The sequence below is a fragment of the Molothrus aeneus genome, chromosome Z (genome assembly GCF_037042795.1).
Source record: "Molothrus aeneus isolate 106 chromosome Z, BPBGC_Maene_1.0, whole genome shotgun sequence".
Taxonomy (NCBI): Eukaryota; Metazoa; Chordata; class Aves; order Passeriformes; family Icteridae; genus Molothrus; species Molothrus aeneus.
The window spans coordinates 8,193,471-8,217,238 of NC_089680.1; the positions used below are offsets into that span (position 1 = coordinate 8,193,471).

At 52.9% G+C, this 23,768-nt stretch overlaps 1 protein-coding gene across 5 annotated transcripts in view; it reads left to right on the forward strand.

Moving 5' to 3' along the window:
• The window catches only part of CNTFR (ciliary neurotrophic factor receptor), a 203,215-nt gene extending 179,799 nt beyond the window's left edge, over positions 1–23,416 (forward strand). For all 5 annotated transcript variants that reach the window (XM_066569426.1, XM_066569428.1, XM_066569423.1 and 2 more), the window contains 6 exons: positions 690–807; positions 1,634–1,800; positions 8,897–9,060; positions 19,486–19,666; positions 21,177–21,321; positions 22,214–23,416. In XM_066569426.1, the coding sequence (XP_066425523.1) occupies positions 690–807; positions 1,634–1,800; positions 8,897–9,060; positions 19,486–19,666; positions 21,177–21,321; position 22,214 (776 nt within the window). In that variant the 3' untranslated portion in view covers positions 22,215–23,416. The remainder of the gene's footprint in view (positions 1–689; positions 808–1,633; positions 1,801–8,896; positions 9,061–19,485; positions 19,667–21,176; positions 21,322–22,213) is intronic.
• Positions 23,417–23,768: the final 352 nt, after the last annotated feature.

The following is a 23,768-nucleotide window of genomic DNA, read 5'->3' on the forward strand; positions in this document are numbered from 1 at the left end:
AGGTTGCTCCCACTGGGTGCTCTCATCCTGTCTCCTGTTGCCTCTGTGTTTCTTTGGAGGCAGTGCAGTAGAGTCAGGGATGCTCTTCCTCATGCCAAAAGTGTTAACGCTGTTAGTCCTCTTGCAGAGCTGGATTTTCTCCACTGGTTTTGCATTGCTCCTCCTCATCTTGCCAATGTCGTTCTTCCTCCCTTTGGTGACCTCTGATCATTTGCAGGATCATCCCTCGATAAGTTTATCACTCCCCAGGGATGTGGCAGAGAAAGCTGTGAGCAGTGTAGATTAATGGGGTCAAGAGAACAGCACCTCCTCCTCATCAGCAACATCTGTGTCACAGCCTTGAAGACAATTTCCCCTGGTACCTGCAAACCATCTCTATCACTCCACCCCTTATTAGAAGCAGTAAGCTGCCCAAGGAGAAGGTGAGCTTTGCACTGCCGAGCCCAAAGCAAGGTGCCATGGAGGACCTCAGCAGAAGACATGGGACAAAGACCCCCAGATCCTTCCAGCGTCTGATAAACACAGACCAGGCTCCCCTTGCAAACTCTCCCCTCCCAGTCTGGCAGCAGCTGGGAGTGGTGGGTTGTCCCTTTGCTCAGAACTTGGTGATAAGCCCACCTCAGCAGGTGGGCTTATTAATTAATTAACCTTATTAATTAGGTTAACTACCCTTTCTCTTTCCCTGGCAGCCCCCCCAAAGGAGCCAGTGCTGATGTGCCGGTCCAACAACTACCCGAAGGGTTTCTATTGCAGCTGGCACCTGCCCACTCCCACCTACATCCCCAACTCCTTCAACATCTCTGTCATGTAAGTGTCTGGGAATAAAGGGTGCAGCAGGGTGAGTTTCAGTCCCTGCAGCCTGGAGCAGGTCTCAGGTAGTGCCATGAATTCTTGGGGCAGTGGGTCTGACCTGGGTTGAGCATATGGCATCAGTGTCCCAGAAATGGGCATGGGGAAGGATTTTCTGAGGACATATAAACTGCATGTTTGGAACCAGGACTTTGTACCAAGAAAGTTTAAATTTCCTTAGAAGGGACCAGGAAAGTCCCCATCCCCCTGGTCCCTTTTCTGTGCTTCCCAAGACCATTGTCCCTGCACCACTTGTCTGTAGTGGATGTTATGCCCACTGTTTTTCGGCACATTTGGCACATCCATGCTCTTTCCTGGTGTAAGCTGGATGTTGTTGGGCAGCAGCAGTGTCTCTCACCTAGAACTAGCCATGGCATGGCCATGGCATTGCATCGTTCCCTATCCTGAGCCAGAGTTCTGGCACAGCTCTTATAGAGGCTGATGCCATGTATTATCTTCTGAGGTTGTGTCACCATCAGGAGACCTTGTTCCTCCCATGGGAGAACCAGAGCCAAACCCGACCCCAGCAGGGTCCCATTCTTTCCTTGGGGCCAGCATGAGGATGTTCACTGAAGCCTCTGTGTAGGCTTGGGAGAAAACCTCATACACAGGAGCCCACACAATTCCCTGGCAGGAGGAAAGCAGCCCTTTGGCCACAGCAAGGGCTGGTGCATGGGGACCATTGTCTTAGTGGGCATGCAGAGCTGCACAGTCTGCCTCCTTCCTCCAGCAACTTGGGTAACAGCACCCACAGGTAACAGCTCTTCTCACCTCTGCTTTCCAGACATGGCACAAAAGACATGGTGTGTGAGAAGGATGCTGTTCCCAAAAACAGGTGTCACATCAGATACCTCCAGCTCTTCTCAACAGTGAAGTACAAGGTGACTCTGACAGTCACGAATCCTCTGGGCAAAAACTTCACCACGCTCACCTTTGACGAGTTCGCCATAGGTAACTTCCACAGCGGCAGCAGGCGGTGCTGGGGCTGGCTTGCTTTGCATCATCCCTTGGGAAGACGGGGCAGGGAAGGGACTGGCTCTCCAGGTGGAGGTTCTGGATTCTCAGACCCCATGGAGATGGGGCCTGAGCTACTCTGGCCTCCTCCCTGAGCCCCCTCCCATTCCCAGGGCCCTGCTGGTGCCTGAGCATCCTGGGGGAGCCGGGCAGGATGCCCACAGGCAGTCTCCATGCTGGTCACATCAGTGGCCTGGTGTCATGTGTGATCCCACTCCCAGTGGTCAAGATCGCCCATGGTTGTGGAGTTCTTCCCTGTTTGGGGTGCTGGGAAAAAAGCTGACATGTATTAGGGCAGAGAGCTGTGAAAATTGTGAGGTCCAATGGTGTTGCCATTTTTACCCCTCAGAGTGTCCCTAAAGGAGAAGTTTGGTGTTTGTGCTGGAAGCAGAGTCATGGGAATTACGATTGGAAGAGAAATTAAAATGTCCCATTCTCTTGTCTCCATCCTCAGGCAGGATAAAGCTCTCCTATAGTCAAGTCTCCCCGGCCCTTACCTAATATTCTCCTAAAAACCCTATTCCTTCTTGTGCACCTGTTCACTGCCCCACCAGGACAGCAGTGTGGGACAGGGAGCAGCAGGCCCTCTGGGCTGGGGTGTCCATGTCTCAAGCTGTCCCACAGGGATGCTTCCCAACCATGTCCAAACCCAGGGCAGAGAAACTGCCCTGACTGCAGAGGGTGGGCATGAACTGAGCAATCCAGTGCCAAACACAGCAAAGCAGGGAGCTTTTTCCACCATTCAAAGCCAGATTACAGGTGGTGCTGTGACATCCTCAAAGATGAGGAAAAATAGGAGAGAATGGAGTTCAGGAATACGCTGGAAAATAATTTTCTGGTTGCGTGTAGCAATTACTGAACCTAAAAAACTAATAAGTGAATAATTAAAGTGCAGCCAGTGGTTGGTCTTTGCCTTTGATGTGCTACACATCACAGCATGGAGAAGCTGGAAGTACTGGTGTGCAGGAAGAGGAGCTCCACTGCTCTACCAGATTTTCCTTTTGTACTCCAAATCTTGGAAAATATCTAACAAGGCACCAGCTCTGAACAGAACAGGGAAATAACTTTGGAGTGGGGACTGTCCTGCTATGTGTCTGCAGGCATGGCCCATACCTGAAGCTTGTGTTCATCAGTGCATTGGGAATGCTGATAACAAGGGAGAGACTTAGAAGGGAAGTGGTGGAATTTCAGTCACTTGGGTGCCTTTAAATGGAAATTGTTGTGTTTGTGGAAGATACACTCCTTAAAAATGAAGGTAACCTCCAACCTGCATGACCCAGGACAGCAATTAAGCAACATTTTCCAAGTTCCTTGCATTCCCTCCTGCAGGAGTTCAGGGCACCCTCTTGTAACATCTGTATCCCACCCATGCCCTGCCTAGCTTCCCAAACATCTGCTCCTCCATCCAGCACACAAGGGCAGCTCTCCTGGGGAAGCACACCCAGCTGCAAGCCTCGGGCATCCCAACACCAGCACAAAGCTGGATCCAGCACAGCAGTTTGGACTCGGCCCAGGTAGGAGGAGTGGTGAGCAGAGGCCAGCACTGCCCTGGGCCAGCCCTTAGCATGGGTCTACCATTGCTGCCTCTTGCACAAGTGCCTGGAAGGGTGCAGGGTGCCTGGACACGTCTCAGCAGTGCACGGAGGGGTCACACCTTCTGGCATCACCTGGCTCCAGGATGGCATTTGGGGAAGGGGTGATGGGCTGATGCTGATAGGAGAGGCCATGTCCTGCACCAGCCCACTCCCATAACCACTTCAGTATCCAGTGGCCTTAAAATCTCCATATTCTGCACAACTGTGAAATTCTCCTCCTCAGGATTTGGTATGGGTGCCATGCACCAGCAGCACAGACAGGGTGGTGACAGAGTGCTGAAGCAGGCAGTCACAGGCTTAGCAGATCATTACAGCATCTGCTGCTGCTGACAACACCACCCACCCCAAGTGGAACTCCTCCTCATGCCATCCTGGTGTTAAAAGAAGTGCACTGCATTGCTGCATTTTGCTAGGCAGTTTTGCCCCAGGTTGCCTGCAGTCCTCACTGAACCTTCAGTGTCTCTTCCAGCTTTCTTTTCTGCAGCTGCAACCCAGGACTGTGTCCCAGCGTGGGGAGTGCTGGAGGTGTGGATCTAGCATCCAGTAGGTTCTCTGGGGATCTCAGCTGGCCCAATGAGCTCTCATCTAGGAGATTTTTCTGGGTTTCTCTTTGCTAGATGGAGGGTGGAAAACCTATGGCTCAGGGCAAAGCCACTGCTTTGGCTCATTGAGAAAATGCTGAGTGGGAACATTGCAACATCTGCACACATCCTGCTAAAATGAAGAGACAGTGTCAGCCAGGACCTGTGTGATGCTTCTCCAGAAATCCCTGGGCTCTGGTTGTCAGAGCCTGCCTTGTGTTTCCCTCTCAGCCTAGAGAAAAACATCATATCTTCTGCATGGAGGTTAAAGTGCAACCATGTAGCCCCCCCCGAATCTCATGCCCTGCTGGGGACAGAGCAAAATCCAAAGCCAAGGAGAGAGCAGTGCAGGGCAGGAGCTCTCCCGCCCAGCGCCATCTGAGCTGGGAGAGGACCCTCTGCTGGGTCAGGCCACCCATCCATCCTGGGCAAGCACAAAAACCCCCTGGGAATGAGTGACCTCCGTTGGTTTTGCCTCCTCACTCCTTTCTCCATCCCCGAAGTCGCCAGAAGAAAATCCCTCCCCCAGCCGCTGGGAAGATGGTCTCTAATTGAGTGGAAAATGACTGGTACTTTCTTTTGCTGTCCTGAGCCCGTGCCTTGCTGGCAGTCATGCCGTGCTGGTTATTAGCAGCCAGCTGCAAAGGGTCACTCTGCATTGTCATTTTAATGATGACTGGAAAAGCTTTTCCGGCCCTCTGGCCCCCATCTCCTATTGGTAGGAGATCCAGACTGCCTTCTTCCTCATCTTGCTCCTGCAAATTGTTTTCATAATTACATCTTCTGCAAAAGTATTAATATTAATAAAGGTGAGAGTGAGGAGGTCCGGCAGAGCCCTATGGACATCAGGCTCCAGCCTCAGAGAGGAGGAAAAGGGACTGTAGGGAAGAGGACCTGGAGGCAGAGGAAGATGCCGGGGAGGAGTGAGGTGATGTGTAAGGAGCTGCCACCTTCTTCATGATGGCTGGAACAGCATGGGGACATTTTTGGCCGACTAGGATACAGCCACACCTTCCTCACTTGTGTTTCAGCCCAAGAGGTGTTTTTGCATTCCCCAGGAAAGACAGGACAGCACCACCATGCAGCAACATCAGCATCCTGCCTCAGCACCTTTCACCTCATACAATCCTGGGGAAAAATATGAGAAGATGCACAGCATTAAAAGGAGGAAGGCAGCCTTGGATGGGGCCTTGCAGGTGTGGATACCTTCATCAAATGTGCTGCCCGTGCCTTGTGTGACCTTGAGAAGGTCATCTGATCCTTCCAATTCCAGCTCTGGCTGATGAAGATGCAGAGCATCTCGGAGAGGCTGCATGATGCCCATGTCTGTATGAAATTCAGAGTGTTTGAACACAGGTATACAGTTGCCTGAGCAGAAGGTCAGTTCAATTCATACTACTTAGGAAGGCAGAATTAAATTACCTAGACTGACATTTGGCTAAGACATGGAGTTTAATATCCCTCTGCTCATGGAAAATGCCAGGGGATATTTAATGGCCGCAAGGGATCCATTTTAGTGCTTGTTGGAGAGACGGGATGGGCGACGGGCTGCTCCATGCCACAGGGTCTCAGCTGCCTTTCTGAACCACCAGATTCATTCTGAGACGTGTCTGACAACAGCCAGGGGCGATGGATAGCTGAAGACTCACAGTTAACAGGCGTGAGCGTGCAGCGCCTTAAGGAGAAGCTGCTCCCTGATGCTCTTCTTGCACTTCAAGCCCTGTCTTAGACACAGCAGCCAAAAACCAAGAGGGAAGAGCTGTGAGTAGCCTCCTGGCCAAGTCCCCTTCCCAGGAATTTCTGATGATGCTCCCTTAGCTCCGCAGGATAATATTACATCTGGTTTTATAGCCGCTTAACCAGTACTCAGCCTAATGCCCATCATCCATTATTATTATTACTATTACTGCTTTTATTATGTTACTGCCTGCAGGCCCTCAGTGAGGACAGGGCTCTATTATGCTGGCTGATGTACAGCCAGACAGCCCCTGCCTCACCATGTGCAGGCTGAATGGAGGCAGACAAAGGCTGGGGAAGGAGGTGCACTCATCCCTGTCTGCAGGGTATAAAGGACTCCTTCAAGGTCATATAGAAATCAGAAAGCTGGACACAGCCTGTCTCCCCTCACTCCTCAGCTGGCCCCTGTGGGACCAGTCCAGGTGTTTCCCTGGATGATGAGCACAGCAGGATGAGGTCTGTCCTAAGAGATATATGTTTGTCCTCTCTGGACTGGCTGCCAGAGTTAGGTCCCCTCTCCTGGCTGTTGTGTCCCTGCTGCCTTGGAAGGACATGGCAGGAACAGTTTTGGCTTTGTAGTTTTGGGGGGATTGGCCCTGCTGTCCTCTCTGGCCTGGGCAGGAATCCTGTGGATGGAGGGACACATGAGGAGGTACCAGGGACTTTTGGTTTTCCTGTTTACCTGCAGAGCTGTTTGAAAGCTCATAGCAGCTGGGAACATGAAACTGGAGCCAGGGCAGCCTTCCTCTGTGCACCAGCAACAGTGTCCAACTCACAGGAGAGGGGCTAGGGGTCACATCCCTGCAAAATGGGCAGGTGACTCCCACCTCAGCCTCAGGGCACTTTTTTTCCTGGCTTCCTTTAACAGTCACAGTAGTATTTCTCATTGCTGCCCAAGCACATTTGCCATGGCCAACTGAATTTAATCATGCCTTCAGGCTGGCATACTAAAAATCAGGGCCAGGCCCCCTGCATTACCCCAGGGAGTATCCATTGCATCCATCCCTAGCCCAGCACTTTCCTTCCCACTTCCTCGCTGCAGAGCTGCAGTTCACAGTCATCTGCATTCGTTCAGCCAAACAGACTTTTGTTTTGCAAACCCATCCTGCTGAGCCAACGCTGGATTTATACTTTTCCGTATGTGTTTGGACTCCAAGTCCCTGTCGATGGAAGCTGATGTCCAGCCCCAGCCCTGGGATTCAGAGTGAGCAGAGGAATTGCAGAGCCATCTGGAGTAGCTCAGCACAGCACAGCCCCAGAGAAACGTTCCTGCTGCCGAGGATAAAGCTGTAAATGGAAAATTGCACCCCATCCTGCCACAGAGAGCGGTCTGTGAGAGCTTGGAGGTGGAACTGGGCACTGTGGCCAAGCTCACCAGCTGACCAGCCATTGCCAGAGTCTCTGGGAGCAGCCTCTGAGCCTGAAATGACATTGGGAAGGAGGAAGCTATCCAGCCCTCCTGGCACTCACTGTGACAGAGGGAAGGTGGTGAAAGCCAGGGTGGTGATGAAGATGATGGTGATGATGGCACACACACAGCAGGGTGCGTGCCAGGGTGCTGAGCAAGAGGAGGCTGGGGAGACAGAGGTAGTGGTGGGCCATGTCTCAGGGGAAACAGGTCCCACCAGGGTAGCTGGGCTGTGGCTTCACTTCAGCACCCTCTCTGCCTTACCTGCAGACAAGGAAGTGTGTTCCCAAAGCATCACAGGCTGGTTTCTCCTGAGAGGAGCAAGCGGTGGCAGTGCAGGGACACTTGCTGCAATGCCACCATCATTCTGGAGCAGGGGTGGCAGCAAGCAGCTCACATATGACTGCACCTGCCCCAGACTGGCCATGCATCAACACCTGATCCCATCTGAGTGAGGGAAAGATGCTCTTCACACACTGGGCAGCGCTGCAGGCAGGCTCGGGTGATTTGGGAGCAGCTCAGTCACCACCACCTCCTTCCTCTCTCAGGGTAAGCAAAGCCCCTGTGGGGGCATCACTTCCCACCCACAGCAGGTGCACCCTGGAGTCAGCATGGAGACCTCTGACTGCAGGGCAGGAGCTCTGCCAGGCAGAAGGGGGCTCCTCTTCCACATCCCTCCCCCATCCTGGGGAGGGGAGTTTGATGCTGACATCTTGACAGGCTTCTGCTCAAGGTGGTCAGAGCCCAGGGACCATTGTTCAATCCAGAAATTTTCAGGTCAGGTGGGATCCACTTGCCTGCATGTGGACTTGGAAGGGGGTTTAAGTGCCTTCCCAGGACAGGAAGACTCATGTGCATTGCTATTTTTGGAGTGCACAGAGAGCCCTCATCCACCTCTGGCACAGCTGTGTGCCTAGCTCCATGTGTCCAGCTCCTTCCTGACCATGATTAAAGGATAAGCATGGACGTACACAATTTTTTTTAGCTTTGCTGTTGCAATTGGGAGTTTGAGCTGTCAGGATTTGATCAAACCCTTGGCAAGGAGCACGGACTGCTCTGCAACAGGCAGTGACATCCATCACAGCCTGTCTGGGATGAGCTTCCGGCACTCTGGAAGTAGCTGCAACATCAAAGCACGTTGCATAGCTCACAGCCAATTAATATTCACCTGAAATACATGGCAGGTAGCAAGAAAATATTCCCATATCCCAAAAGCAGAGCAGGGCAGTGAGAGAGAGAGAGAGCTGGGTTGGAAGGTGACCAGGCCAATGCTTTGAATCCTCAAAACCCCAGCCCTGAGCCCAGGGGCCAAACTCTGCCACATTATTGTGAGGCTTGAATGTGTGTCAGACTCACAGAAATCACAGCTCACAGCAGTTGCAACGAAAGTGCAAGATTTTGGCTTGGTGGGCTCCTCATCCTTATCCAATTAGCCCTGTGTAGGAGGGACGCTCTCTGCCCTGGCCCGGTTGTTTCCATGTGTCTCCAGTGCTGTCACCTCCTTGATGGTGGTATTTTGAGCCAGAACAGCCATATGACTGACCTGGACAGCAAAAAGCGATTTGCATCTAATTAGTTTGGGGAAAGGATGCATGTTGGCTGCTCCTCTTGGAAAGCACATGGTGCAAAGCCCAGTCAGCTTTGCCAAGGGGTGTAAAGGGAGTAAGCCACAGGCAAAGCTTTGCCAATCCCCCTCTTTTCTTCTCTTACAGTAAAGCCAGACCCTCCGGAGAGTGTGGTGGCCAAACCTGTGCCCAATAACCCTCGAAGACTGGAGGTGTCTTGGCAAAACCCCTCATCGTGGCCTGACCCTGAGTCCTTCCCACTGAAGTTCTTCCTGCGGTATCGGCCCCTCATCCTGGACCAGTGGCAACATGTGAGTGACGCTGCACTGCCTGGGATGCGAGGGAGAGGGGCGAGCTGCTCACTGGGAGCAAGCTGCATTGCAAAAAAGTGTTCAGGGACAAAAAATATGTATATTTACTGCTCAGGCAACCTGGAGCCTGTTCCTCTCCTTCTCTTTCTCGTTGCTTTTCCCTTCCTCTCCACCTTTTTTGTGGCTCACACTCTGCCTACAAATGGCTCTGCAGCCTCTTCCTGCTCCGTATTTTCATCCATGGCCCCTATCTACTTTCCATGCATATGTTCTATATAAAACTTGCCAACGAGATGTAAAAGGCATTTAAAGTATAAATGTCACCACATTTAAATGTGCCTCTGCCACATTTAGATTTTGAACTGGAGATAAAATACCGCTCACCATAACTCAGAGCACAGTCACTGAGCAATTGCTGAGATGTTATCGTATTTCTTACTTTTATTCCTTGTTTCTTTAAAAAAAATAGTCAGTGAAATCCTTGGTAGCCTGGAGGACAGATTTCATTTGTTACTGCAGGAAGACAACAAACGGGATTTTCTTTTTTTTTTTTTTTTTTTTTAAACCTCTGTGTGCTGCTTTTATACTCAAGTTGGGTAGGAAAGCATTCTGTGGCTGGAGAGGAGGTGCTGCTGCTCTGGCATAGCTCATCCAGCATCCCTTCTGTGCCCAAGCTGGGCCAGTTGAAAACCAGTAAGGTGCTTTGCTTGATAAAGGATTTTGCTAAAAGAACCAAAAGTGAAATAAGAGGCAGCACTGGGTCCCTGGGTACCTACATCAAGGAACCAAGTGGGATTTTCTTCCAGCCAGCACTTCCTTGGGAGAGAAATGTTGGAAGAGTGGATGGGAGGCTTTGCTGGTGGCTCTGCAAGGTGTCTCGATGACTTTTTCCTTTTGCTTGGGCTTTTTGATGAGGCAGCACCATAGGTTGTGTTACAAATTGCAGTACTTGCTGATGGCTCTGAAAATAAGAGGGTTTTCCTGCTTGCTGATGGCTCTGAAAATAAGAGGGTTTTCCTGCTTGCCTCTTTGCCCTTTGCTTCTTTCTTAGTAGTGGAAAAGCATCTGTGGAGCATCCAGAGGAGTTAGAAAGCATCAGTAGAGATTGGCTATTAGTTTTTTGTAGGTTTTTTTTTCATCTGGGGAATGAATGCCCATACTATAGAATCTGTGTAAAAAGGGGAAAATTTAGTGGGAACTGCCAAACACAACACTGCTTTTTTCACAAGGTGTGCAACTGTTGTGGAAAAAGCTGATGGTTTTACCCTGCCACAGCCAAATATCCTGGTTTGCACCCAAAATGGTGGGGTAGCCTCTGAGCTACCTCCTACCTCAACACCCTTGGAGTGGCTGGTCCCTCCATCACTGGGTGTGGGGTACCATAATTGCAGAGTCAAGCCATGCCAGTCCCCTCTTGCAGAGCCCTGAGGGGATGCTGTGGCCTCTCCATCAGTGCCGTCAGGCAGGCAGTGATAGTGGGAAATACATGGAGGTGTTGGTGACACTGGTGGCAGGGCCATCCTAGCTGGTAAAGGCAGTTTTTGGGCAGTAAAAACGTAACTTCTTCTATGTAAAAATACCCTGAGGTGCAGAGAGACCTCAAGGTACCAGCTCTCCTGGTGGGTACAAGGACGGCAGCATTTCGGGAAGGTGCAGCAGTCCTGGGTACAGCTTTTAATCAATATCCCCTTGCAAAAGACATGTTCCTCATCACTGACTGATGGAGAAGAGTGTTTGGGGAATAATTTGCTCAGTGAGCAAGTACAAGCATTCAGTGAGTGAGGTGCCAGCCTTGTTTTCCGACTCCCTACCCTGCTGGCTGGTTAATGAAAAATCTGATTTGTGGATGATTTGAGGAAAACTGCCACTATTCATCAGATGAATTATTTGCAAAGCCTAATTCAATCATTTCCCAAACACTAGAGAAAGGCAGTGCTGCAGCAGCTGGAGCTGCCCTGACCCCAGACCCCACTGGTACATTCAACCTGCTTAGCCCAGCTGAGGACCCTGCAAATGCAGATGTTTGTACCTAAAATTAACCCCATCAATGTCATCATGCTGAGAGCATGCCCAAGCCTCCTTGCACTCTTTGTTTGCCTTCTTATTATTTTGGAGTGTGTCCCTGCTCCCCCAAATCAAGACAGAAGAGGGAAGGACTTAGTTTGATACCTCCAAGTCTAGCTCCTCTGTCCCTCTTGCCCTGCAGTGCTGGTGTTGGGTCTCAGCTCAAAGGGATGTGTGCCCTGAGAGAGGATGAGGTGGTCACACATGTGATGCTTGCATGGAGGTGTCTTAATTCTTGTGGAGGTGCAGGTCTCTTGCCACGAGCTGCTCCCCACCTTGGCTCTTGCTGTGCCTACTGGCAGCTGGCACAGAGAAGTCCTTGCTTTCTATGCCCAAACAACCTGCACGCTGACAATGGGGCAGCTTGGAGCTCAGCAGGGAGAGCAGATGTCCCTGCCTGCAGTCAGGAGAAGTTGGGTAACCTCATGTTCTGGCACGTCCCTGTTGCCCAGGGTCCACAGGCTGAACCCTGTCCCTGCCTCCTCATGGCAACCCACCTCTGCTGTGGGTTTTAAGCATGTACTTGGCAGCGCTGTGGGAAGGATGCTCCCACAAAGGAGCATCCAAGGCTGCCCAGAGACAGAGTATCCATGCAGGCCCTGCTCACACGTGGGTGTTTCTTGGCAGAAGAAGCAGCTCCTCTTTCACCTCTCCACCTCCCATTATCTTTGCAGGGTCTGATTTATGCACAGCACCTCGGCAGGCAGGACCCAATGAGCACTAATAGGATCAGATGGATGTCGAGCTGTCGAATACCATAGGGCCTGATTCAATCAGCGTCTGCTTTCTTCCAGGCTCTTCCTTTCAGGATTTTAATAATGCCAGGGCTTGGCACCAGAAGATGAAGCCATCCGTGGCGGGAGCAGTGGATCTTATCAAGGCTGCCACAGTGTGAGCTGGCCAGAAATGCAGTTTCCCCTGCTCCAGAGAAAGTCCAGGGGTGCCTGGCCCAAGCACCCCACGCCATGAAGCAATCTCTGGGGCTAACCCAGCGGTGGGGAGAACACCGTTGTCCCCTGCCCAGCACTTTGCAAATTGGGTTTGAGCCCCAGTGTGCCATTTGCAGTCCCTTTCCCCTGCTCAGCAGCACCTTTCCACTTAGCGGCTCTCATGTTGCAGTTTGCTCTGGGAATTACGGTGATGTGCTCTGGGAATTACTATCATGGAGGCATGATGATGATGAGTTCTCACATGGGCATGCAGTGAAACATGTGCCAGATTGCACAACAGCTCCCTTGAACCTGGGCACAAGCATTTCTTAGCTTCTGGGGATGCAGCCATCTCACATCATGCCACATCATGTGGCCAAAGAGTCCCCTCCACCCCATCAGCACTGAGCTCATTCTGAAACTCAAGCAACTTTAAAATCACACTCCTCCCTTTCTGGAAGAGGGGCTAGTGGTTTCTCTGCTGCCAGAAGAGAGATGGATATTTGTAGTCTAAACAGGTTTTTTATTCTCTCCTTTTGGCAAAATCTCCCCTTCTGTCTCCTAAATATAAAACATTAAATGTTTAGGGTATCCTTTCTTTTTCTCCCGCTTTTAAGTTTGTAATTCAAGCCAGATTAGCGTGGTTTCCTCTTCTGTTTTATAGCCCCATCCTGGCCCCAAGCGAGCTCTCCTAATGCTCTCAGATGTTCCTCTAATGGCTTACCTAGGCTGGAACTGGATACCCTTTCCTAATGGATTGCTAATAGCCTGTTTCTGGTTTTACAGGCTCCTTCAGTTAACTCGCAGCAGCAGCAGCGATCGCGGCGCTCGCACATGCGATCTCCCTGCGAGCACATCTGCACGCTCACCCCTGCGCGCAGCCGGGTGGCCAGACACCATCCCGAGCACCTCTGGGGAGCCATGGGCAGGCCTTGCACCCAATTCGCTCCCTCCCCATGGCATTTTCTGGAGCTGCATCCCCCCTTCTCGCAGTTTTTGGAGGGAGATCACGTGCGCTGAGCGCTTGCCAGCTCGATGCACATCCCAGGAATGTGGCAGGGCTCAAGAAGGTATTTCTTGTGCAGCGTCAGAGCTGGTGGCCAGACCGAGGGAGGATTTCCTACTGTGGGTTGCCAGCAATTTGCAGATGCCGTCCTGAAGCCTAATTGAACCCATTGGCCACGCTGACAACATGAAATGTTAACGAACCATGAGGCGGGCTGCACCTCAGATCTTGAGATTTGCAGTAAAAGGTCATGAGATATTTAAAGCTAATAATGTGGTTGAGTTCTCTCTTCATCTTCTGCGTTGGAAGCATTAAGGCCATATTCGTGAGCATTTGCAAAGGCTGGAAGCGTCCTTCTCTGGAAGTGCAATCAGAAGTGCTCCCACCATCACAGGGTTTTAGGAGCTGGGGCAAAAAACAACCAAAAACCCCACGCAGACCTCTGTGCCTGCTCTGATGCAGTTAAATGATGGGGGTTTGGGGATTGAAAAGTTTGTGGGCATTTCCAAATACTTAGTGTTGGGTTTGTTGGTGCAAGGATGGCATTGTCCCCTGGACTGACCTCCCTTGTCCATATTGGAAGTGGCTGCCAGGGTGGGCTCAGGCTTGTCTCCCAGGGCAAAGCGACATTTTCTCATCAGAGAGGTGAATCTTACATGCTGTCTCTGGAAGTTCCTGCCCTGGAGCAACCTGAAATAGCCTGAAAGTGTGAGCTAATGTATATATCCTATCCGTGATGGGCAAGGAGAGGGATGGAGCAAGCTGGGTAGGAAGGCAATTAGTGCCACTGCCTGCCACAGCAGTGTCCCCGCCAGCACGGTGGCAATGTCACTTTGCAGCAGGAGTGCCTCCTTGTGCCCATTTGCATCCCCCTGTGCCCCTGCTGCTTTGCCTGCACTCCCCCTCTTTGTAAGGCAGTCTTGGCAGGGAGGTCACCCTGAGCAAGCTGGGTTACAACTTCACGCCTGGTAGTTTTTATTGCAGCATTTCTCTCCCTTCCCCTCCTGGCTGCAAACAAAGTCAGTGATTAAAAAAGAAGTGGGGGGGGGAATCCAAAGAATTAATAAGTGGGAGCAAAATATTTAGGCTGCAATAGTGTCACTCGCAGCTCAGTGTGGGGCAGGCAGGGCTGAAGCAGAGGTTTTCTCAAAGGAGGCCAGGGGTGAGAAATGCCCAGAAATTACTTTTTCTGGGACAGAGCCGGTTCAGGACCCTTGGCTGGCATTGCCTGGGAGCTCTCAGCCCCCTTGGAAGCTGCTGGTGACCTGAAAGTACTGAGCACCTGGCAGCTGTGAAGGTCCCACAGTGCAGCAGAGCACTCACACGTGCATGTCCTCACCTGCAGGCTCACATAGCTGCAAGCAGATAGGAAGGTGCTGGCAAGCCTAACTTTCCCTGCCCACATGCAGACCACACTGGGCAGGTGTCTGTGCTCTGCCATGCCCATGCACAAGCTGCTTTCAGCCATATCAGCATGGCGGAGGCATCTGCAGGCAGCATACGCCAGTGCCAGCCAGGTTAGAGCTGTTGCTGAGTGCCCTCAGCAATCCTGATCCCATCTTCCCCAGAGCCACAAGCAAAAGTGACTTCTGACAGTTGTCACTTGGCAGGACGGGGCCAGCGCATCTGGAGAAAGCTTCCTCTTAGCTTGTTTTCCTGCAACAGCCCCCACTTTCAAAGATGGTCTTTATTTTGAGCCAGAAGGGATCCGTTCAGCTGCATCTGGTGTGGCACAGCCCAGGCTGCAGAGGAGCCCCGTGATAGCTCATTCTCCAAAACCCTCCAAAACAGCAGGCCTGGGCTCTGTGCAGCACCACAGCAGCCTTTCCAGGAGGGGCTGACAGCAGAGAGCACAGCTCAGACCCTGATAAAGTGGCTCTTCCATTACATGGCTGGCAGAGAATAAGAAGTCATTCATTTTTCCCAACCTTCAATTATCCCAGAGTCCAGGTAGGAAGTTTTGTCTGGGGTTATACTGACTGATTCTTGCAGCTCTGCAGAAGGAGGAGGTATCTGGGGGTACCTTTGTTAGTGATCACTGTCATTCATTTTTGCTCTCCAGGCATGTCTTTCAAAGGGAAAAAGCAAACATTTCTTTTCCACATGGTGACATCTTTTCTCAAGCTGCACTGTCCATTTGCAGTGACCTTCCTGAACTTCCCAATGGCAGGGCAGTTTGTTTGGAGATTGCTCCTGCTTTTGCTTTATCTTGTACCCCAGGATAGGTGGAATTCCTGCTGGGATCCCCCTGCACTTGCAGGGCCTGAAGGCACCTGAAACATCAGTTGTTTTTGTGGCTGAGTCCCTGCAAAGCTCATTGCAGCCCAGTGGCAGGATTTGGCCATTGCTGGAGGGAAATAGAGTGTCTGGGAAATAGAGCTCACTGTGTGTCCCATCCCTATCCTAGTTCCAATTTCCCCCATCATCCAATAAACTCAGTAGCATCCAGAGGAGGAGTTGCAAGGATGCCAGATGTTTGGCAGTTCCAGGTTGTGCTCTTGGAAGGGGTTTCTTCCCATTCTTCCCACAAGTGCTGTGGGTAGCAAATGCTGTGTGAGCACACCAGCTTCACCTTACAATAGCCAGGGAGGGTGCTCCTTTTATTTTGGGGAAGGCAGACTCATCTAGGCTTGATACAGCACCTGGGACAGGTGTCACACACACAGAGACAGTGCCTCCCTGCCTTGGGACAGAGGGGTGCCAGTCCTCGTCCCCATACTGCCAGTGGAGCACTCCCTCCCCACTCTAGGAGCTGCACTGGACAGCAGGAGCTGTCAAGGAATGGAAAACAGAGCCACTGCCACCACAGGGGAGCCAGCAAACGCATCTTCACGTGGGATGCAGAAAAGGAGGCATCTGATCCCCCCTTCTGCCCCTGCACCTCCTTTTAACACACACCAGCCCCCAGCCCACCTGTCAGGGCAGAGGAGGGTGGGGTTTTCTTCCCTGCCTCCCTTCCCCATCCCCTTCCAAAGGCCATCTGGGCTTCAGACCTGCCCATGCATCACCCTGTTCACCAGTAATTGCTACCTGGTCACCCTGCACCAGGAGCAGAGCCTGGGTGGGAACAAAGCACATTGCTCTTTTTTACTGCCAGGGCAGCCTGGCAGGGTGGGCTGGGGGCCTTGGGAGCAGGATGAGGGGAGCTCAGAGGGGATAATGGCTTCCCTAACTCCTGCTGTGCTGAGCACTGAGACAGGGACAGCAGTCTGCAGGCAGGGACTGGAAGGAGGGCAGGCATGGGTGATGGAATGTGGACAGCATGGACAGGGGGAAAGCCAAGTGGCAGGCAGTTCTCCCTAAGAGTCTGTCTCCATCCCATCAATGTGGCGCTGGCCCTTGTGCTCATCCTGGCACTTGGGGCTGTGGGTGGGCACTCAGCAGTAATCTGTAATCTTTCCAGGAAGGAATGTGGGGGTATGTGACCATGGCAGGGAATGGGACCCCAGCCCACGTTGTCCTCAGCAAGCTGTCATCTGAATTACTTGGGTTCAAGGGCTTTTTTCATTTCTCTCTCCTCTCTTTTTCTCTCCTCTCTCTCTCTTTTATTTTTCTTTTTTTTTTCTTTTTTTTTTTTTTTCTTTTTTTTTTTTTTTTTTGCAATGCTAATAGCTCTGCATTGCACTGGCTACTGATCCCTCATTAATCTGGGCAGCACTTCACAGCCAGTCAGAGTGACTTTTGGCAGGTGCACAAAGGCAGGCAGCGACACACAAACCCCCACCCCGGCCAAAAAAATTACCATGCACAGCCTTCCTCCAACTTTTGTCTCTGTGTGGCGAGGACATGGATTAAGGAATTTCTCCCTCTGCCTTTGATGCTGTGTGTCCACCCGTCCCCCCACAGCCTCCTCGGTGTGTCTTCCCCCAGTTCTGTCTCTCCCTGTGCTTTCCCATTTATGGTGGCATTTCTGTGTTGGGTCATGAGCACCCATGTGGTGGCTTTCTCCCCACCATGATAAAATGCTGGATGTATCCATGGCTGCCCGGCTCAGAAGTTCTGCATCCAGAGGTTGTTTGTGTGGGCAGAGATGGATGATACTATCCATGCTTTCTCTTTTTAACTGCTGTGCAAAGCAGAGCTTAGGGCAACATCCTCCCAGGTCCTACAAGGAAGGTCTGGGTCCTGGGGGGACCCTCCCCCTGCCCAGGCAAAGCACAGATTTAACCTCATTGTGCCTGTGACAGCCCACCTACAAACACTCAGCTGCTGGTTGGTTGTGGGTGGGAAGGCAGGAATTGCTCCCAAGGGAAAGCTGAGAGGGACTTTGGGATGGGGGAAAATGCTCCTGATGGGAAAGCAGCCTGGGCAGGTCATCAGGACCTTAGTAGGGCTGGCCTGCCTGCAGCCTGCTTGGTGCAGGTCCCAGGGAGGAGCCAGGGGTTCAGAGCATGCTGGAAGTCTTGGACAGAGTCATACACCAGCTGGATAATCCCAGCGTCTCTCAGAGCCCTGTCCCCATTCTCCAATTCCAAGCCATACCCCAGCACAGAGCAAGTCAAATCAGCAGGGTGTTGGCAGCTCACTCTGTGAGGTTTCATTTCATTTAATTATCATTAGGAATTAATTTAACTTGATTCCCTTGGCGTTGCCATCCACACTGGTGGGTGCCACCAAAGAGCTCCCAAGGTCTGGGTGGCACAGAAAGCCTCACTGTGCCACTACACTGTAGGGAGGTGCCCTGCCTAGCAGATCAGATGATTCACAACCTGGTGGGTCTCCTGCCTACCCACCCCAAGGTGCCCGGGCTCCCAGTGGCTGTGGGGGAGACCAGCCAGGCCTGCATGCAGATGTGCTCCAGATGTGGGGCTCAGGTCAGGTGGCAGGAGCAGCTGGGAGCGCAGAACCCAAGGGATCTGATGTCCTGGGCAGAAGGTTGGAAGTGGGAATAGGAAAGGAAAGGCTTTCACTTGGAGCAAGAAAGCAAAAATGCCCCTCCTCCTGTTAGGAATGCCCCAGAGTGACAGTAAAAGCCTGGAGGGGGCTGCAGCTTTCATGCCAAAGGGATTGCATCTGTGCTGAGCTGTCACATGTGCTGCACAGAAGGCACTGGAAAAGGGCTGGTTCTTTCTCAGGGTGGGTTCCTGCTTTTAAGGTACCCCTGCAAGCTGTGGGATGATGGCACTGCCCATCTGGCATGCACACATCCCTTGTGTGTGTACAGCCACACTGCCAGGGCAGCCTCACCCCACAGGTGCATTGGCCCAGGTACCTCCTGGGCACCCCAGTGGTGCAGCCCTCCCATCCTCCCCTCCTCTCTTCCTGACCAAGAAAAAGTTTGGATCTTCCTCCTGTCATTGAGCTGTTGGTGCTCCCCAGGACAGTGTGATTCTGTGCCTGACCTTCTCCTGGCTGGCTGGGGACATGTGGAGAACCCCACGTGTGTAGCACCATGGAGCTTCCCCCACTCATGATGTGATGCTTGCCCTGCTGGAGCCCCTGGCTGGGCACTGGTGCTCACAGCTGGGCTGTGTCAGTCCCAATCCACCCCTCATCCTGCAGCATCTTTATTAGGAATGTGTCTGGACAGGGGATGCCCTGTGTGCCCCCCAAACCATGCACAGCAGCAGCACGGGAGGGTACTCGAGTGGGCAGCATGTTGGCCCTCAGTCTCAGAGGTGGGCTGGAGGGCAATATCCCACTCAGCCTCTCCAGATACTCCTGCCCTGGTCCCTTGGATGCTGAGCCCTCCCCCTCTGTCAGGCACGTGTGTTTGCTCACCGGGGTCAGTGCCATCAGGGTGTATTTCTGCTGAGCACCTGCATCCCTCTGTCCTGGAGCCAAGCTCCAAATGGATCAGAGATCCCTTGGAAGGTTAAATGGGGTTAAACCATTGCACTTTGCAGCAAAGGACAGCAGGGTCTTCTACAGCTCAGACAGCTCAGACAGCAGAGGCAGAGGGAATGGTTTCTAGGAAGAAACCATCTATCATGACTTGATACTTGTCCAAGGGCCCAGCTGGAGAGATGCAAGCCAAAACGCCGGGATGCCAGCAGGCACGGGAGCAGGCTGGCCAGAGGTGCTGCTGGTGGGGGAGCCTCCTCCCAGCACTGGCAGCGGTGCCCTGAAAGCGCGCTGCGCGTCCCAGCCACTGCCTGCAATACCCAGCTCCCAGCTCCGCCCTGGCGTGTCCGAGGGAGCCCGCACGCACATCTGCTAGTTTCTGGTGACCTCTAGAGGAAGCTGCTCCACTCTGACGCCGTGAGTTTGGGAGTGGAACCAGGTCTTTAAACCCTTAGTGGAGCTGCAGCTGGAGCATCTCCCTCAACTTCCCTCCCTGTCCTGGGCTTGTGCCTCTGCCCACAACGCCTCAGTATTTCCAAAAGTGCTGCAAAAGCCTTGTTATCATCTTTTAGCCGAGCTAAATTGCCTTACACCTCCCGGGGACCCCTCTGACTCCCCTCCTCTCCCTGCTGCTGCCCTCAGGTCGAGCTGTCGGATGGGACATCGCACACCATCACGGATGCTTACGCTGGCAAGGAATACATCATCCAGGTGGCAGCCAAAGACAACGACATCGGCACGTGGAGTGACTGGAGCGTGGCTGTTCATGCCACCCCCTGGACAGAGGAGCCCAAGCATCTCACCACGGAGGCCCAGATCACAGGTAAGAGCCTCCTCCCAGTACAAACAGGCTTCATGCAGGAGGAACACAGGACTCCGGGCCGAGGGATCTCCTCTTTGGCTCCATGCAAGTCTTGCACACAGCCAAGGATAGCCCCAAAAACCTCGTGGAGCTGCAGCCCTTCACGCTGCACTTTGCCCCCTCCTGTGGCCCTGTCAGTAGGTGCAACCATGGCCGAAGGATGCTGATTCAGCTCATCTGGATCCAGCATCCTTCTCACCAGGATACTTGGGGCAGGACAATGAGGCTGGCCACTGTATTAGTGTTGTTGTTGTTGTTGTTGTTGTTGTTGTTGTTGTTGTTGCTGTTGCTGTTGTGGTTGTGGGTGGTTGTTGTTGTTCCCTGGAGTGCTGTCTCCCTCCAGCCTTCCCCCCCCTCTCCAGTCCTGCCCCCTCCACACCCCTGACCCCTCACACTGGCTCAAAGGGATGCCAATTCAAAATAAAAGCCACCAAGTTAACACCAAGTCTGTTTCTAGGAAAGAGCTGGGACTGTGTCCAAATGGGTGTTATCAGCCCTCCATTTCCCAGAAAAGATGGAGCAGACCCTGCACTGGTTTCATTGGCTCCTGTGCAGAGAAAACCCCCTTTTTAAAACAGCACCTGGTAGAGCACCTGGATATTCAGGCAGCAGCAGGGATTTGCAGCCCTGCCCACCATTCCGAGGTGGATAAGCCCCCACAAGGAGTGCAGGAGCACTTTGCAGCAGTGCTACTGTCAGCGTTTTGGTTTTGCTTCCATTCCCACGCGCGTTGTGCTAAATACAAATGCCCCTGTCAGTGTCACCTGCCCTGTGCAGGCACACCTGTGTCCCTCACACACACATCCCTGTGTGCCTGGTGCAGACAGGCAGGGCTGATGTGGGACACCCCAACTCCAACGCTGAGCCCCACTGTGACGCCTCTGTGGAGTCTGAAAGATGCTGAGACAAACTCTGTGGTCCCCAGCATCAGCCCAGATGGTCTGGCCTGGACATGCTGGGGCCATCTGGATGTAGCCAAAGCTGCCCCTGCCTCACTGCTCATCCAAGCACTCCCTGCAATCCTTCAGCCCTCTGCAGGCACAGACAATCCATCTGGTTCAGGACAAAGCAGGACAAACCTTGTGAGCCAGCCCAGCAGATGCAGCCTGCTGTGTGTAGCGTGTTCTGTGGGCGAGGGATGCTCTCAGCTGAGCACTAGAGGCTCATTGTGACTTCCTAGCTAAGATTCCCACAGACCTGGTGCATAGAGTGGCTCAGCTGGTCAGGATGGGGATGAGAAGTCTGCCTGATGGCAGAAACATCTCCAAGCAGTAGGTGCACCATCACAGCCATGGATCACACCATCCCTTGAATCATCTCAGCCCTCTACCTCAGCCCTAGTGTGGTATAGCACTGAAAAGGGCAATTTGGAGCCGGGTCCGCTCCACACCAGCAGCCGAGCAGGGCTGCTCCTATGGGATGAATCCCAGGGCATCCCAGCCCTCCTCACCACCCACTCTTCTTTTTGCAGAGACAACAAGTGCTAGCACCTCCTCTTTCATGGCACCACCCACAACCAAGATCTGTGACAAGGGGGCCATGGTGGGCAGCGGGGCCATGGCAGTGTGTTGGACAGCTGGACTGGTCGTGGCTGCCTATAGTGTCCTCTTTATTTAGTGAGTATCTCCCAAGTCTGAGGCATAAGAGGCAGGAGGTGGGTGCTGGGATGGGGCAGGGATATGGGGACCCTCAGGGCTCTAATGTGGGTGGGAAGGGGATGCTCTGGCCAGACTGTGGGTGAAGGGCATTGGGAACAAGTCATTTGGGTTTTTCTTGCAGTTCTGTAAATGTACCAAGTCTGACTGCTTTTCCAGATAGATATTCGGCTGGAGGTCTCAAAAATGGCTTTTCAAGCAAAGCTGGCAAAGTGGTCGGTCTTTGATGTCTTGTTCTCAGCAGCCCTCTCCCATCCTCTCTGCTGACGTTTTTAAGAGGCAAAGAAGCCACATGGAAATCTAAGGCCTTTGCTTAATGATGAAAGAAAAATTGTCTGAGATCAAAAAATTCAGATTGCATCTCAAAAATGTCCTTAATTTGGCTTAGGATGGAGCTGAAAGCCTGGAGAGCCACATAAAAGCCCCTCTCCTCTACAGACCAGGGCTGCTAACTCATGGGTGTCACACCCAAATGCCCTTTCTCTGTCCCTATATTACCCAAGGACAGGGATAGATCCTGGAAACACCCACACATGTCACTTTTAGGAGATAAAGGATAAGCCACCCCTCCTTTGGTGCCCAGAGATAAGATCCTTGTGGGCAGGGGGTTCTTTGCTCCCCTCTGACAGTCTTGTGTGACACCAGGAGGGGTGGTAGCATGCAGCCAGGGGAGGGTGGGCAGGGCCCAGCCCTGGGAGGAGGAGGTGGAAATTTGGGTGCCTGAGTGAATTTCTCCTGCGGAAAAAGGCCGGAAAAAAGGGGAAAAAGGAAATTCTGCTGAGTGTGTCCCACCGATGGCTGAGCAGAGCTGAGTTCGGAGCGACACCGTGACCCTTCTTCTCCCTGCTTGCAGATCTCCATCTGTCCATCCGCCGCCGCCCAGCGCAGCCGCCTCCCCACCGCCCACCGCCGCCCCCGCCCCGCCGCCCCGCTCCCGGGTTGAGTCTCTTCGCTCTTCGATTTTGCACACATTGAGGACGTACCACGCTTCTCGCCGCCACTTCGGAGGAGGACAGAGCTGCCGCCGTCCCCCTGGAGAGCCGCAAAATCCCTCTCCCGGCCCGCAGCGAGGAGACAGACACGCGTCCGTGCCCCTTTCCTCAGCCGAGGGGAGCGAGCCGAGGGTCCCGCTCATACAGCTAAACCCCCCCACGCCAAAGACGTGCCCGCCGCCCCCGCGGCCGCGCACCGAGAAAAGGGGATATGAAAACGGGGGGGTGGTGAGGGGAATGATGCTCCAAGCTGTTGTACCCCCTTATGGCAAAAGGGGGTCCCCCAAGGACTGGACTCGCTCCCCTGAGCTCTCGACCACGTGGCGAAGCTGGAGGGGCGCACGGATCGGGGGCGGCGGGGGGGGGTCCCCTCCGAGGGGGTGGTGGAGGGGGGAGCTGGTGGCTTTCACAAGTGCGATGGGGAGCAGGGAGCTGGCGGGGTTTTAATGGGATTAAAAAAAAAAAAAAGGCAGTGAAACACCGATAAAAACCCCCCTGCCCCTTGCTGAGCACCTGGGAGAGCTGTCCCTCCACCTCCCCCTCCACAGCACCCTGCAGGAGCCTTCGCCACCCCCAACCCCGACCCAACATCACCCCCAAACCTTTAACCGTGTTGGATACAGGGAATCACCCCCATTGATGTCTTTGTCTCATACTCCAACAAAAGCAGAATAGCTCTGCTGTTGCCTTTAGAGCTGGAGCCCTGCAGACCTGTGCCCCGCTGTCCCCCGCTGTCCCTGGCTGTCCCCATGCCTGCTCTGCTCTCCTCTCCTCCCCATCCTGCCCGAAGTCCTGTTTTGTAAAGACACCTCCTCTTGGCCCTGCCTGGACCCAAGCGCAGTATTTAATACCATACGTCCTAGTATTCCCACTGTTGACATGCTGTATTTGAATTTTTTATAGATGTATATATATAAAAAAAAAAGAAAAATAATCAAAAAAAAAGTAATAGAGGGGATAAAACTAAGCTCACAGAGACAACGCACACGCACACACGCACACACACACAGACACACACACACACCAGGAGAGACTGTCTTCATTAAATGTTCGTTTCATGATGACTGGCGGCTCTGGGTGTCATTTCCCTTCCATCTGGGGAGGGGGGTTTTGGCTGCCTTCTTCCATGCCTGGTGCTGGCTGAGTTGGGGAAGACATGGGAACAGCATTGAGTGGACACACACACACACCCTGGAGCCTGCTCTGGTGTTTGAGACCATAGCACCATCCTCCCAGAGGGGTGGGAGACCCAAAAGCTGCCCTTCAGGACAGAGAAGGTGCCCAGCCTGGAGACTCCTGGTGAGGGAAAGGAGATGGTTGTCACCACCCCATATGACACCTCTGCTGTGATGGGGAAGTGCCACATCTCCCCACTCATAAGCCCCGGAGGGTCCCCTGTGTCCCCAAGCTCTGGCT